The sequence below is a fragment of the Argopecten irradians genome, chromosome 15 (assembly GCF_041381155.1).
Source record: "Argopecten irradians isolate NY chromosome 15, Ai_NY, whole genome shotgun sequence".
Taxonomy (NCBI): domain Eukaryota; kingdom Metazoa; phylum Mollusca; class Bivalvia; order Pectinida; family Pectinidae; genus Argopecten; species Argopecten irradians.
The window spans coordinates 7,870,353-7,887,584 of record NC_091148.1 but is presented as its reverse complement, the minus strand read 5'-3'; the positions used below and the strand labels follow the sequence as shown (position 1 = coordinate 7,887,584).

Sequence of the window (17,232 nt, the reverse complement as noted above, 5' to 3'; positions counted from 1 at the left end):
AATGGTCACCCGTATACTGGGACCGACTCCTTGCGACATGTTGTTGACGAGTGTCGGAGATTAGTGGAACAAAGGACTTGGCTAATGATTGACATGTCACTGCAAGAAACATTGGTGTGTATATAAATGTATATCAATTTAATTTACGAAGGTCAACGGTACTTAGTATTGGCTAAATAGAAATGCACGTAGAGTACTGATACGACACTCGCTCCGGTACGACATGAAACGTGAATCATAAAATTGTAAACAATATTTGACATACTGTAAACCAGCTTATTTTCGCGAAGACTTATTTTCGCGTTTTTATACCTAAGGACATTTTAGCGAAGATTTAATTTTGTGATCTAGACAATCGGAGACCTATTTTACTTGTATTAAAAAAGTTCCTTGGATATTTGTTATCACCCGGGAAATCCTCAAAAGTTAATCGCACGCGAAAATAAATTGGCAGTATGTCAAATATTGTTGACAATTTTATGTTTAATGTTTCATGTCGTACCGGAGCGAGTGTCGCTTATAACATCTTACAAAGTTAAACATAAAATTATTATAACACATTGGGAGTCCATGAAGGAATTATGATACAAAAATAAATTCTTGGAAATGATAACGAGTAACAACTTCAAGAAAAACACAAAGATGAGGTATATTTTCAAGAGTGAGCGAAAATGTTTCATGACCAAATAGTTGAAAAGGAACTCCAAATGTATTACGACCGTAAGGAACATATTGTGTAGTTGCTAATATGCGTGAATTCGTTCAAATTCGCGAAACTTAAATCCTCGCAAAATTTATAAAAAAAACTCATTGTTTTACATACCAAAGCCTTTAGTGGTAATGTCGTTTTTAAGGGTTACAAAGTTTATTTCGCGAAAATAAACTCCCATGAATAAGTTCTAAACGGTACAAATCTTGAAATTGAAATTACAATTTAAAATATTGAAAGCAAAAACGCCTGATTACTGCAAACTACGAACAAAAACAAAATTACGAACAGACATGTTGAGTATGTATATACAATGTAAAATGAAATATAACCACTGCAATAATGGATGAAATGAGAAGAGAAAATATAACCAATGCAACAATGGATGAAATGAGCATTGAAAATATAACCACTGCAATAATGGATGAAATGAGAATTGGAAATATAACCACTGCAACAATAGATGAAATGAGAATTGAAAATATAACCACTGCAACAATGGATGAAATGAGAATTCAATAATGGATGAAATGAGAATTGGAAATATAACCACTGCAACAATAGATGAAATGAGAAGAGAAAATATAACCCATGCAACAATGGATGAAATGATAATTGAAAATATAACCACTGCAATAATGGATGAAATGAGCATTGAAAATATAACCACTGCAATAATGGATGAAATGATAATTGAAAATATAACCACTGCAATAATGGATGAAATGAGCATTGAAAATATAACCACTGCAATTATGGATGAAATGAGAATTGAAAATATAACCACTGCAACAATGAATGAAATGAGAAGAGAAAATCTAACCTCTGCAATAATTGATGAAATGAGCATTGAAAATATAACCACTGCAATAATGGATGAAATGAGAAAAGAAAATATAACCAATGATGTAAATAAATAAATAACTAAAACAAAAGTTGTAACCGACAGAAAAAATAATGGAATCAATATTTAAGGAACATTATTTGAACGCATCCTCATGACAAATAAACGATGGATAACGATTAAGGGACAAAATCATACACAATTTGTTAATTTTCTCTCTGTAAATACACTACATTCAACAAGTTATCAAATATTGATACCATACTCTAGAGATAAAGCGTTATTAGTTTTACAAAATCGCTTTTTATTATTATCTGATAATCCTAACGTCATATTTAATTAGGTCATATTTTATCAGTGACGTGAGATAGATGGCCGCTTTAATTATTATCTGATAATCCTAACGTCATATTTAATTAGGTCATATTTTATCAGTGACGTGAGATAGATGGCCGCTTTAAATCGCTTTAATTATTATCTGATAATCCTAACGTCATATTTAATTAGGTCATATTTTATCAGTGACGTGAGATAGATGGCCGCTTTAATTATTATCTGATAATCCTAACGTCATATTTAATTAGGTCATATTTTATCAGTGACGTGAGATAGATAGTCGCTTTAATTATTATCTGATAATCCTAACGTCATATTTCATTAGGTAATTAGGTCATATTTTATCAGTGACGTGAGATAGATAGTCGCTTTAATTATTATCTGATAATCCTAACGTCATATTTAATTAGGTCATATTTTATCAGTGGCGTGAGATAGATAGTCGCTTTAATTATTATCTGATAATCCTAACGTCATATTTAATTAGGTCATACTTTATCAGTGGCGTGAGTTAGATAGTCGCTTTAATTATTATCACTATATTATCATGTTCGTATAATCAGTAGGAAATATATCGTAAAAGCTAAACGGAATACCTATCCTACGTCCAGTAGCATATAACATGTAAATAATTATTATTGTCTTACTTCATATCAGTTTCAATATACTATAAAGTATTATTTGATCTTATTATAATCATTAAAATGACACTTCAACATTAATATTTTAAAAACCCAATACCTTTCCGAAACGGCTTTTGCTTTTTTTTTAATGTGAATGTAAAACAAAGATTGATAATTTGTCGCAAAAGTTATTAACTTCACGTTAATACTATACGTATTTTCACCTTCTGAACAATTTAATTTCAAATATTCAATGTTAATTTTCATAACGCAGGTCGTATTGTGTTTCCATGACTATACGTAGCTGCCAAATACACGACCGTATCCATGGCGTGACGTTACTAACCACGAGTTTTGGGACTCACTTTTTAATCTGAATATTCTATGATCAGGTGATACATAGATATGAAACACAATACACATTTTGTATCTAGTAATATCAGCATAGTACTGTAACAACAGAAATCTACATTAGAAATAGTGAATAACCTTAAAATCAAACATCCATTATTTACGGATGTTATCTAGAATAATCAGTACCCTTCTGATACAGATAATAGTGGTCTGTATGATATAGCAGAGTATAAACGTTATCAGTGACAGTGTTTAGCAGTAAACATTGATATCAGTGAATAGTGATAATGTTATAGAAGTCTAAATCGTGGGAGACCAAACGTTTAACAAAGAAGTTTTTGTTTCTGCACTTTTGGAACGATGGGAGAGGATATGTTGTTGAAATTTACTGTCTTTATTACGTTTTTGTCTGCAGGTAAGATGTTTTATAAATTCCAAATAGCTTATTGACAATAAGATATTAATATGTCAATATGATCACTGTCAATATATTACCTATCTTAATCCTTTCATGAAAAGCTGTTGTTAGTGTAAAATTGCAGTTTTGAAAAGAGAACAAAAACTAAGCGATGAAATATACATAATGTGTTAAACATGGTGACAAAAACTCACGATACAATACCGAGAATTCATAATTAATTTCATAGATTGTTATAGAAAGCCCAGTGTAGATACTGGCATGGGAGGTGTTTTAATTAAACACAGATAGTATTGTCTTCATACGCTTCTCAGACAACAAATAGTATCAAAACAGACTCTGTTAGTTAGCCAATGGAGCGATCGATTGATTGCTATTGACACCCGTTTTATATTTCTGGTCCGAACAATCGACAGGAATGTATATTGTTCGTGTACTTCTAAAATATATATTTTCTAAGACATAAAATTGAAAAGGCAAGGCCGTTTAATAGCATTCCCATATCATTTCAGTTTTTTGGTCATTGTATTACTTTTCAATTTGCATGTACACATGAAAACCTCCAGACATAAGAACATAGTTGAGATTTTTTTTTTTTAAATTATGATTTTGATCTTGTATGCTTTTGCACATAACTTCATCATCTTTTTATATTGTGCCTAATTTACATTTCCACAGCATTGTTCCATTCTACTGATGCACACAGGATTATGATATATTCAAAATCCTTGCCATTGTTCTATGAGTTTATATCCGAGTCAACTACATGGAGTAAGGCTTCCAGTGTCTGCGTGAAATCCAATGGCAGTTTGGTAACTGTGAACACAAAACCTAAGTCTGACGACATGCAAAATATAATGAACCAGGTATATAACGGCACCGACAAACAGACATTTTGGATTGGACTTCATAGAGCACCTAAATGGACTTGGGACGGAAGTAAGACCACAATATAGATAAAGCAAATGGAAAAGTATAATAAAAGTTTCGATATGTATATGATGTTAAGTGGTGCGCCATAGCATTGAAATCAATATGCTTCTGATATTAAATGATATTCTTTTTAATTAGTATTGGCATTGAAACTATCTGATGGTAAATGGTACATCATAGTATTAAAACTAATGCGTATCTGATGTTAAATAGTATACTGCTACTAAAAGAATAACAATAAATGTTGGACATGAGAACAATTGATAACTAAATAACAATATCTTGAGTATGCTTGATCACCACAGGTAACGAGGTGTTGAAATATTTTGATTGGCATCCGGGAGAACCGCGCATAACCGATACTACAAAGCGGATTGGCCTAAGGTAATTCAGTGATAAGTGAAGCTGCCTTCTGGAAGATTAAATTCAGGTCAGTTTTACCTGACATATGCCGATTTACTTGAAAAACAGTATATATTATCTGAAATACACCTGAAATTGACCTGAAGTTTTCTTCATGACGAAAGTACGTCGTTTTCAGGTGGCATTTTATTTGATTTTCAAGTTTAGCTTTTTTGTGTAAATTTGAACTAAATAGATTCATAGCTCCATTGATATAATCATGAAAATCAACATCCCTTTCCCGATATACCTTCCATAATCAACAATTTGTCTCTAAAAGAGTGGTGTTATTTTATTTGTTTTTCAGTATATATAGCATCACGCAATCATATAATTGGATAGCCCTGTCTGGAAATGAGAAAATTGTGAAACCCGACAGATTTAATATATCGAGCTTCTATGTTTGTCAAACAAACTTAGGTTGGTACACATTGAAGTGATTCGTGAATAGAACGTATTCAACATTGTTTTAAGTAACCTCGCAAAATGTTTTGTCGTCGTCAGTCAATAATCAGAGAACTTAATATTTATGCACTAAGAAGGTCGGCATTACATTTTTTAATATATAACATCGTCCCGAAAAAAGTCCATGGCACTTGCGCCAACAGCAAAAAAAATATTCGATATTATTTTTTGTGTCAATTAGATATGCATTTGCATAACAAAACACTGATTATTGTCCACATGAGTAATATAGTTTATGCTTTGTCAGCGATCGAGCATATTTAACTAGGTCACGTTATATATTTATGTCTTAACATTTGACACGTTTTTAGACAGAAATTACGTTTATTTTATATTGCAATTTCTGGTATCATAAAATGGATAATTTGAATTCTCCCTTTGAACTTTGACCAATGAAGTTATTCAACATTTTGAATAACATTTGAAATAAGAAGCTCAAACTTTTCCATAGTGATAATAGTGTAAAGTAGAAAACTTTTGTTTATGAAGAAATTTAGTTAATCTACTCCGGTTTTTTTATACAGAAAAAATACCTTTCGTCAGCGATGGCACAACTTTAAAAACGCTCCACCGTCGACAACTTAAAGGATACCCGTCATTTGAACATGAACCTATATCTAATCGTGTATACATGTGTCTAAAAGTTATGTAAAATAATTGATTTGGCTTTTGGTTCATGCGCAATCAGTGCATTATTTCATATAGGGCACAGTGCCATGGATTTTTTTTTCGGGATGCAATTAATTATTTTTGATAACTTTATCTTTAAATAAAATAATAAGCTCAAACTTTTCAACGATGGTAAATTGGTAATAGTGTAAACGAGTAATTTTTGTAACTGAAGAAAAACACTAATTCCTCTGCTCCTGTTTTAGATAGAGAAAAAATACCATTTGTCAGCGGTGGAGCATCTCTAAGTCATTGTTTAATTTTTCAATAAAAGTATAACTCTAACCAGTTGCATGATTGATATTGAAGTTTATCACATCTTGTGAATCTCTGTACATGTAAGATTTAAAAACAATGATAATACACTTTGTTATTCCGTTTTCACTTTTCTTTTTTTTATCTTCCATTTTCAGTTAACCACGAGTGTCCATTTTCTGCATGTCAGTCGGATCAACGTCATTGCTTGGATCATAATGGAAGTTGCTACTTCTTTGCTCAAAATTCCTTAACATGGAACCTTGCAAATAAAGCCTGTAAATTACAAAGACTTAAACAACACCTCAATGGTAGTAGACATTTAGCCTTTATCAAAGATGAGGCAACAGAACACGCCATTGCGGGTTTTTTAAAGAATCCACACTTAAACGGAAACTACTGGTTGGGCGCGTCTTTTCAGGGTAAACACTGGATGTGGCTCTCAGGTAAAAAGCTGTCATAACTCTGTACTGTATAGCAGGTGATTTGGGCGGGAGTGATATTTTCGCGATTTCGCGGTACATTGATAGCTATGATTTCTGACATACTGAGAACTGTTGAATCATAGATTGGAAAAATAATTTTCTCTATTTTCTCTTATATCTCAAAAATAACCGATATACGGTATAGATATTTCATTATTCTCCGCTTGACTTTATTAACTGTAAATTCAAAGATCAAAATGATATTTAAGTATTGATGTCACGTTTTTTAACTTCATAGGGATATGGAAGAAATTTTGTTTGCAAACACAATTAACACTTGATAACATAAAGTACGTTTAAATGTACGATTATTTTGATTTTCAAATGGATTACTCTTTCTAAATCAAAATGCAACGTCGACGTCTCTATTGTGACGTAATTTCGCGCCATTTTGACCCCTTGTCGAATGATGTCGTATATTCTGGAACGCTGTGGAAATTAGGATATGCATTTTAATCAGATTTATGCTGTGATATTACATAACTTGTTCTGCCATATCATACAGTCGCAGTCGTGCAATAGGCATAACAACCATATAATGATACTACTATTATTACTTGGTAAGTTTGACGTCATGATCAATACGCATAATTGCCTAATGGAAAGAAACATAACATCATTTTGGATTTCACCTGTCTAATATTTCATCATTAACGTGATTAAATTTGTTTCTACCACAATAGGCAACATCAACACTCAGGACATTGAATAAACACTACAGCTGTTGATTAACAATTTGTTCATACCACAAGTGGTATCAACTCTGTACGCATTCTGATTGGCTGATACGGTGAACTTTGACCGAACTACTCATTTCTCAGTGTCACGTTAGTTAGCGTGTGCCTATATCCTGACATTTTCTCTGTGATACCCCTGAATTTTATAATGGACTCTCCCATGTCTTGAGGAAGAACAGTCCATATAGGTCTTCAGGGGTTAATAAGTTATGGAACTTAATAATCGATTAAAATTTATGTGGACAATAACAACTACAAATCGTGCATTTTTTTCAAATAGTAAAGATTAATTTTCCATTTGTTTCTCTTTAAAGATGCCCCACCGCTGACAGAATATAAACGATATCCATTTTTTTAACAATAATTGGTGTTTAATCGTGTATACATATATGTCTAAGTAACACAAAAAATAATGTGAAATAGTTTATTTTGCTTTAAGTACATAAGCAATCAGCACTATATTCCATACAGGACATAGTGCCATGGATTTTTTTCGATATTTTTATCTTGAAGTAAAATTCTGTTACATAACCACGAAGCAAAATATGACATAAATACATTGTTCTATATTCTTATAAAACATATAACAAGAAATGTTGACAAATTTCACGACTTTGATTTAAGTATTTTAATTGATACCGTTGAAATTCCAAATCGTTGATCAATACGATTAAGCAGGTACAACATGTACGCTTTACCCATACCCGAGCAAAAGTCAAGCGCACGTTAAACGATTGCAATACATAGCTACTGAGGAGTGCATGAAATTATTTTCAGACAAAAACATGGATCTAATAAGGTGAACACACTACTGTAAGAGCGTTTTTGAGTAGTTCTAGACAAAAAAATCTTTACTACACTGGCAAGGGCCAGGGTTCGGCATACAAGACATCGACCAATATATGCAATGACGGACAGTAAGCGAGTTTGAACATTGTACATACATTTCACTACAGTGGGCTTTTCTGGCATATCACAGTAAATCCAACTAATCGAAATCTATTTCCGATATATACCTATGTGCAAATTTTAATGTAATCTTAGTCTGAATTGTCTCTTAAAAAGCTCAAACATTTCAATGGTGGTTATGGTGTAAAGTAAGTAACTTTTTTAACTGAAGACAAATACTAATTCGTCTGCTCCTGTTTTTAAATAGAGAAACAATACCATTAGTCAGCGGTAGAGCATCTTTAAGCAGATTTGTTCATTGCATTTGTATGGCTAAACAATTATCTATCAGCGAATCGACTTACAGTATACAATTATTTCAAGATGTTTCAATGATTAAACTGTTTCCGAACAACATAATGAACAAATTATGATTTTTTTTGTTTTCGGACACTCCATTTAAATCAAGTAGGCAGGAAATCCAAGAACACTATTGCAATGTAAGAAAATAGTAAAACCTAAGAACCTAAGTAAAACCATATAACGTTACTATGAAACAGTGCTACTGTTGCTGTTGCAGACCTAGTAATAAGTCTAGGCTTAACGACATTCACATGTTTTATGAACACATTCAAATATACTATATATTAATGCAGAGTCAAGTATTAAAAGAGCTAATCGTTCTCATTAATATTATAGAGTAATCATTTAAACGTCGTCAGTTGCCTGCATTGTTTAATGTAGTGCTTTCCTCTCATTGGTATGTAAAGTATTTTGTTCATTCTAGGTGAACCATTTGCACAAGAAGATCAAAATCCTTTCAAGACTACACCAAATGCATGTGGTGCGATTGATCCTAACGTTTGGGGTTGGATAGATAAAGCATGTAGTGAACAGCACGTTTTTATTTGCGAGTATGGTAAGTCTTTTAAACTATAAACTTAATTTGTTTAAGATCGATTGCGACGAAAACGTTATGCAATTTACACAAATCACTTTCATTGGTCCAGATGTAAGCGCCAGACGCGGTCGTACAACCAGAGTTCCAGGATAAACCCCCGTACATGTGCATTGGGCAAGTAACCTCTGACAATAACTCTTTTACGATTATTTTCAAATTAATCAACTCGTGTCTGAAAGGTCCGCTGAAATTCACGACATTTCATTAGAGGCAGAAGAAGAGGTTTTTAGGTATTGAATGGTTTACAGCTAACATGCATGTGCTTCTACGTATTAATGCGGAGCTACAGAATTCACTAGTAGAAGTTGAACACTATTCAATCAAGTGTCAATTGCATGAGCAATTCACGGCGGCCAAATTCTTCATTTATCAACAAAACACTTCAGTTTGAGGAAGGAGATGAAGCGAGTTTTTTTTTAGCTAATCAATTAATTGTTTTCTCAAACTGTTGTTGATATGAAGAACTAGTGATACTATAGTATACTTATGGTATACTTAAACTTACGCATTGTTGCTAATAATAGTGGAGATTTTAATTTCGTATCCATCCGAATTCGCGAAATTAATCAAAATTATGATTTTACACATTATAGTATATATATATGTATATGAATGACTATGTATATAATTCACGAAGATAAAACTCTGCTGAAACATTTCAAACAGTAATGTGCGACATTGCCCTCCCTCGAAAATGTCACAATGTCAAACAATACTCTTGTTTTAAGATATTTGTATATTTACAAAATTCCACTTCACTTGTTTAGCTTACCAACCAACGACGACAACACCAACGACACCTACAACAATTCCAACAACTACAACAACTCGAACAACTACAACTAAAGCAACTCCCACAACTACACCTACAGCAACTCCATCAACTACGTCCACAACAACTACACCTACAACAACTCCATCAACTACGCCCACAACAACTACACCTACAACAACTCCATCAACTACGCCCACAACAACTACACCTACAACAACTCCATCAACAACTACACCTACAACAACTCCATCAACTACGCCCACAACAACTACACCTACAACAACTCCATCAACTACGCCCACAACAACTACACCTACAACAACTCCATCAACAACTACACCTACAACAACTCCATCAACTACGCCCACAACAACTACACCTACAACAACTCCATCAACTACGCCCACAACAACTACACCTACAACAACTCCATCAACTACGCCCACAACAACTACACCTACAACAACTCCATCAACTACGCCACAACAAACTACACCCACAACAACTCCATCAACAACTACACTTACAACAACTCCATCAACTACATCCCACAACAACTACACACAACTATCAACTACTCCCAACAACTACTACAACAACTCCATCAACTACGCCCAGAACAACTGCACCCACAACAACTGCATTCACAACAACTCCAGCAACTATACCTCCAACAACTCCAACAACTACACCTACAACAACTCCATCAACTACACCTACAACAACTCCATCAACCATGCTCACAACAACTACAACCACAACAACTCCATCAACTACGCCCATAACAACTACACCTACAACAACTCCATCAACAACTACACTTACAACAACTCCATCAACTACGCCCACAAAACAACTACACAACAAAACCTACAACAACTCAAACAACACCCTACTAAAACAACAACAACAACACTACAACAACTCAAACAACTACAATAAACAAATCCAACAACACACTACAACATCTCTAACAACTACACCTACATCAAAAACACCACAACAACCCCAACCAATAAACCAACAACAACTCCAACAGCTACTACACCTACTACAACCCCAACAACTACACCAACAAACAATAAAACAGACAACCATATTTACGACAACCGCACCAACAACACGATCAAAATTCCAAATAGGTACACACATTTCAAACCCTACAACCTCACCCACAGCAGTTGGTATACCAATAAAACCAAAAACTGCGACCACTACAACTCCAATATCAACATTTACAACTCTATCACAAACAACTCACATATCCCCATCCGGATTAAGTCCCACAACTTTACCAACAACAACTCCAACAAGAGTTAAAATTCAAAACAATACCACAGTTTTTGAAACGTCACCAAATAGTCATAATAAAACATCCTTCAAACCAATAAAAGTTACAAATCCTTTAGTACATCTCATGTCAACAACTACAAACTCCAGAAATGATATAGCATCTTCGACGGATCCCCAGTCTACCCCACCAAATGTGTTCCTAGCAGGAGATACAGACAAGAGCATACAAATAGGTAAGGAAATTTAATAACCGATAAAGATAAATATGAATTCATGCAAACATTTTGCATTAAAACCTGTCATAGAAACTACCTCTGTATAAAAGTTATTTGCTCAATAAGACCACTACTCCAATATCCCAAATTGCCAATTACAACATCCCATTCATCCCATGTATAATGATAATTTTGCCATTTTGCCATAAAGACAATGTCAATCTCTCTTGTATGGTCTATATAGACATATTGGACTTGTGAAAATAAAATATATTAGAGTAGATATTATTGAATATGCACAAATGAGTGATCAAAGATAGAGATAATGGAGATTTGTGTGGATACGTTTTGACATTGAACAAAGAAGATGCCACTGTACTATGCTCTGTGCCATCTCTAGGTACATCTAAGAGTGATCTCGGAACCAATCATTGTTATCTCAAAATCTGTCTTGGCTGCAGTGTTTACTTGAATCTTCGCGTTTTGTTTCGAGAAATCGGACCAAGTCCTTTCCGTGTACCCATTTTTTCCATCGTATATGTATTTGTAAACATATATTTTCAAATACATGTACATTGTATGTTTTGTATGGAAACGTGCATAGTAGCATTTTCGACCAGAAGTTTATTTACTTAAATTCGTGTGGTAATCATACAGAAATACAGATGTTGTTGCAAACTGCTCACTGATAAGTATTCTCTCCACCTTGACACTATATACCAGTGTGATACTAGGGAACAACCAATTAAATGAAAAAAGACCTTCGAAATGGCCCCTGTGTATACAAGATTGAGCCCAGGATAGAATTCTGACCCGGCCGCTGATTGGCTGGTTAATTATGAATTTCTAAAGTAAAACTGTTTTCTGACAGGTAATTATTCCTAGATAACCATGATATGAATTTGGAAATTCAGATTGAAATTTAAGGTAAGAATATCAATATTGATAATTAATAGGTAAAAACATTAGAATTTCATGATTTTTCAGTGTCGAATGCACCCTATTTAAAAATGGCTACCCTGGTGAGAGTTTGAGCAGAAGGACCCCCTCTTTTTTCTATCTATTGTTATATGAGAGCATATACTTTAAGTATAGAACATGGTGGCTCATCAGAATTCAATTGTATTAGAAGTAGATGCCATAACGTTAACACTGTGGTCTATGGAAAAGCATTTAGTTGGTTGCTCTCTACTAGTAAGTAAAACACGTTTAAAACGAACACACTCACAACAAATTCGTTTTAACGAACTAACAAGAACAAAAGAATTCAATACGCCGATTCCGGGATACAACATTCAGTCAGTCTAGTCATATGACTTTCATCACCACGTGACTTAATATAGGGTACATTTGAAACAAAATGGCGGCATATGTAATAATTGTACACGGTGGAAATTTATATATCATGACAGAATATTAAACATTAATTATCAGAACAAATTGTATTAAATTTAATCTAAATATGCACAAAAATTGAATTTGGACACTTAATAAGGAAATGACATGTAAATTACGGCATCAAATGGAGTTGTCGCCTAGCAGTTGGAAACGGTAGCTGACGTCTCACTCACATATATTTTATAACTTACCTGGGTGCATTTTCCCAAAAATCAATAACAAATAAGAAACACAAAACATAACAGTTTATCTTAATTCCGTTATCGAGCAAGTATTACCGACTATGACCTTTACCCGGACATTGGTATTCTCTGCCTATAAGTGTCACCGCCATGACGGAAAAAATGTGCCCTAAATTTTTCGCGGTCACATGACCAAATCAATGTTTTCTACCTCCTACCCAGAAGAGTTCCTTGTATCCCGGAATCGGCGTATTGCTCGTGGTCACATGACTAAATCAACGTTTTCTACCTCCTACCCAGAAGAGTTCCTTGTATCCCGGAATCGGCGTATTCGTTATAAACACAGTTCCTGATACACATATTACATCCTCGATATTCCAGGGGTTCACTTACGATCTCTACACCCCTGGACTATCTCATAGTAAAACTGGAGACAACAGAATAGAAGATGTAATTTAGTCAATTGATGTACATCAAAAGAGCCGTATAACCGTACACTGTGGTTGACTGTGGCTTTCATGTAAGGCGTCGCTCTCTCTGTAGTCTTCAAAGGAAATATTTGCTAGTCTGTGATTAGTCAAATGTTTTCCGCTGAGCTGCCTTCAATTTCACTGTGATATAGTCCAGAGGTGAAGTGATCGTAAGTGATCGGAACCCCTGGAATTTCGAGGATGCACACATTGTAACAATAAAGGAACCTTGACTGGGAATAAATATCACTACGAAATAACCATGAATTCATTATATGTTATTTATAACGTATTTTACTGCACATATTGTATATTCATAACGAGTTATAATTGTTTCGTTAGTTGTTAGTGGTTCGTCATAACCGAATTTTGCCATGCCTTCAAGAACTCGATGGACAAATGCTACAACAGTATAATGTTTGTTACAGATACAGATATTCTGATGTACCTGGGAATAGCTGTATCCTGTGTTATAATCATCCTCGTAGTTACAGGCTGTTTCATCAGGTAAGGAGCTCGAGACGTGATGTGGTTTTTTAAGACAAGAGACCATTTTGATGTACTGATTATGCATATGAATTTTTAAAAAATCTGGAAATAGTGTCCTTTTTCAATGACACACATACAGACATATTTCCAAGTGTCCAATTGTTTTGATTCAATATTGGAATTACAGTAAAACCTACCTCTGTATACCTGTTTCATAAGACCAATTTTCGTGGTCCCAAATGATTAATTTCAACACAACTTGTGCTGTTTTTAACGAAAATCCGAAGCGCTTCCTGTCTATAAAATCACCTGGCTATACCGATCATTTTCACCTGTCCCTCGGTAGATCTTTATAGACAGGTTTGACAGTATTTGTAAGTTTGTTTTCTTTCACGTGTTTGCTTTTCATTTTTGATTCTAGGAAGCGAATGGCTAAAAATGAAACTGTCTCGCTAGAATCATATGACGAAGACTACCTTCAGATGACATCAGATAACGAACCAGTGACATCAGAATGGATCACGGAAACGAGGCACAACTTTTCCGATGACGTAGAACACACATTCTCTAAACCTAAGATCGGGCAACATTGGCCATCTTTACCATACGATGATTGTAACCTATCAGGAATACATGGGCCAACGACAAAGTTTAATCCAATGTACGACTGCGATTTGAGTGATGTTGAAGTACACACTTATAAATATTCGTCAGGACCCGTTCCACTACCCCACTACGACGGGGCGAATTTGGACAGCACAGATGCTCCTAAAAGTCTGTTCAACAGGGATGTGAATAGACCCTTTGGCTTTGAAACTTGTGGAGAAATAACTCCCCCGGAAGATTACAGCTGATATAACATAATTATCATAATATTATTTTAATTACTATTATTGTTTTTCCTTTACTTGTTTACAGAATAAAATTCCAGATTTTTAGTTTCACTGTTTCGTGTTTTTACCCACCATTTCCCATAAGGCCGCTACTTACATAAGTGTATTACTGCAATATTAGCGTCATGGCCTCCTCGATACCCCAGGGGTTACTATCACTGTCGTCATATCCAGATACGGAATGTGTCATAACCAAAATACAGCCAGTTAAGGAGAAAATAAGACCAGTCGCAGCCAGCCAGAAACTTACGTTGAAAGTCACAGAGCCACTGACGCCCTACTTCAAATCCACAAAAAGGTTTCGTCGTTCGTTTCTTTTGATGTACATTATAGGACCAAATTATTCCAAGGTTTTTTTTGTTTTGGTTTGTTTATTTTTTACGTCCTATTAACAGCCAGGGTCATGTAAGGACGTGCCAGGTTTGTTGGTGGAGGAAAGCCGGAGTACCCGGAGAAAAAACCACCGGCCAACGGTCAGTACCTGGCAACTGCCCCCACATGGGATTCGAACCCGCTTCCCAGAGGTGGAGGGCTTGTGGTAATATGTCGGGACATCTTAACCACACTCGGCCACCGCGGCCCCATTTATGGTTTATGCGCGGCCCCATCAAGGGTTTATGCGACTAAATATATGGAATATCGAGGGCGTCATGGTTATATGGCAAAATTTGCTTTACTGAGCAATTAAATCATATTGTACATTTTCTATATTGCGTTATTGAAAAAAACTCCCATAATAAAAAGGAACAATGGTCTAGCAATAAAGTCAGAATTTAAAGCTATGACATACGTAAGAGTTACCTCCCTTATTTCATTGGTGGAAAGCAAAATGTATCTTATATTGTAATTCATCTCTCGAAAATTATAATGTGAAGTCCTGACATATCTCGAAAAAATAAAACTTCTGCAAGTTAGTATCAAAAATATTTTAATACTCATAAAAATACAAACATTGGAAATCGTTATAAATAATTTGTTTTGATATACTTAGAAATACATCAAGACTTATGAGAAGAAGTAATTAGCACTATAATTGTATCTAAATCTGATGTAGACTCTTGGCCTATTCCATTGAGTCGCATTGTATCAATAAACATTATCCAGATTGATTTATCCTGCATTTATAATCGGTCTAATCCAATAAATCGGGGCGTTATAAATAAAGCTATTTGTAATAGCATCAGAAGACAAGTCACAACCCGCCGCGACATCAGATTGAACAATTATACTAAACCTTTTAGCGAATGTGTCATAACGCTGCTTGAACTATCACTATGATTAATATGTTAATCTTCATGGTCTCATTGAGTGCCAAATAATAACGGGTTTACATGTTAGTTTGATCAAACTATTTAATTAAATAAGAGGGACTCTTGTTATCTAACTTTGTGTACACACGCTCCGACTGACAATATCATACATGCACTGCGCCAGTGGAATAAATAGGGTTATCGAATGTAAACATATAAAATTATAATTTCAAAATAAGACAGACAGTTCGTATAAGCATAATCTCTTCCGACATAGTATATCGTTGATAATTAAGGATTTACTATGCAAAGATGGATTGAAAAAAAACCCACCCCAATGTTAATTTTGAATTTAAGTATCTTTTTGGTGGCTCTGTCGAATGATTAAGTCGAGTAGAATATCGATATATGGAATGAGCGGTCCTTTCCAAACATCGATAAACTACTCAACTTTAATCTTTGATAGAACCAGAAACATATATACATAGAGATTGGAAACTCCTTCTTTGTCTATGTTGACAGGCAGAGGGACCTCCAGTTTATAGGCATTTTCCCTTGGCTAACTACATTTAAGTGTATTCTTTTAAACATGATTCTTTTGCATCAACACAAAGTTTAAACATTATATCGTGGTTTGATGTGATCAGTTTTCCCAATTGATATTATTTAATATGATTTTTGAAAATATGAAAATGAGCAATTTTACCTGGTTTTTCAAAAATCAGGCATTCAAAACCGGAAGTGCATTTTGTTTTATTAACATATAAGTTAAAATATTATTTTTTCTTTCCAAAATAGTACTCAAACTATCTGAAAATTACTTAACTTTTATAACATATCAAAGTTATTCTGCTGTATATTACTATTTAAGAGTTTATCTAAAAGCCCCTAGGGACGTACATCTGCCTATCGTAAAAATGGCGAAGTTGCCAATCTCTCTCTATATATTTTTCTGATAGAACCACCAGAAAGATACTTAAATTTTAAATGAACATTGTTGTTTTCGGTCCATCTTTACATAGTTATGTTGTTGTCATGCTAAATCAAATACTTTTGGACTATGTTAAATGTTGTTTACGGTCAAACCCGAGAAAAAAAAAACATCATGGGTCGGTGTTTTTTCTTCGTATCCGCCTTCTTTATAATGGTAACAAAAACATGTATATTTCAGATTATTAATGTTTTGTG

The 17,232-nt window shown here is 34.2% G+C and overlaps 2 protein-coding genes across 2 annotated transcripts; both read left to right on the top strand.

Moving 5' to 3' along the window:
- The first annotated feature begins 3,144 nt into the window (after positions 1 to 3,144).
- Positions 3,145 to 10,796, top strand: LOC138309687 (uncharacterized). The gene is made up of 7 exons (XM_069250907.1): positions 3,145 to 3,281; positions 3,963 to 4,223; positions 4,523 to 4,601; positions 4,927 to 5,039; positions 6,167 to 6,454; positions 8,906 to 9,037; positions 9,847 to 10,796. The coding sequence occupies exons 1-7, from the start codon at positions 3,227 to 3,229 to the stop codon at positions 10,794 to 10,796; spliced, it is 1,878 nt and encodes a 625-aa protein (XP_069107008.1). The 5' UTR covers positions 3,145 to 3,226.
- A 23-nt stretch (positions 10,797 to 10,819) lies between these two features.
- LOC138309435 (uncharacterized) lies at positions 10,820 to 14,839 on the top strand. Its single transcript, XM_069250630.1, has 3 exons — positions 10,820 to 11,380; positions 13,841 to 13,919; positions 14,323 to 14,839. Exons 1-3 carry the CDS (start codon positions 11,272 to 11,274, stop codon positions 14,753 to 14,755), a joined length of 621 nt encoding a protein of 206 aa, XP_069106731.1. The 5' UTR covers positions 10,820 to 11,271; the 3' UTR covers positions 14,756 to 14,839.
- Positions 14,840 to 17,232: the final 2,393 nt, after the last annotated feature.

What these genes read in the sequence shown, in the direction of transcription:
- LOC138309687 (XM_069250907.1), top strand. Translation starts at nt 3,227, where the DNA reads ATGGGAGAGGATATGTTGTTGAAATTTACTGTCTTTATTACGTTTTTG. An exon ending in TATTACGTTTTTGTCTGCAG is followed by an intron (nt 3,282 to 3,962) that starts GTAAGATGTTTT and finishes ACATTTCCACAG; the next exon opens with CATTGTTCCATTCTACTGAT. An exon ending in TGTTTGTCAAACAAACTTAG is followed by an intron (nt 5,040 to 6,166) that starts GTTGGTACACAT and finishes TTCCATTTTCAG; the next exon opens with TTAACCACGAGTGTCCATTT.
- LOC138309435 (XM_069250630.1), top strand. Translation starts at nt 11,272, where the DNA reads ATGTCAACAACTACAAACTCCAGAAATGATATAGCATCTTCGACGGAT. An exon ending in AGACAAGAGCATACAAATAG is followed by an intron (nt 11,381 to 13,840) that starts GTAAGGAAATTT and finishes TGTTTGTTACAG; the next exon opens with ATACAGATATTCTGATGTAC. An exon ending in GTTACAGGCTGTTTCATCAG is followed by an intron (nt 13,920 to 14,322) that starts GTAAGGAGCTCG and finishes TTTTGATTCTAG; the next exon opens with GAAGCGAATGGCTAAAAATG.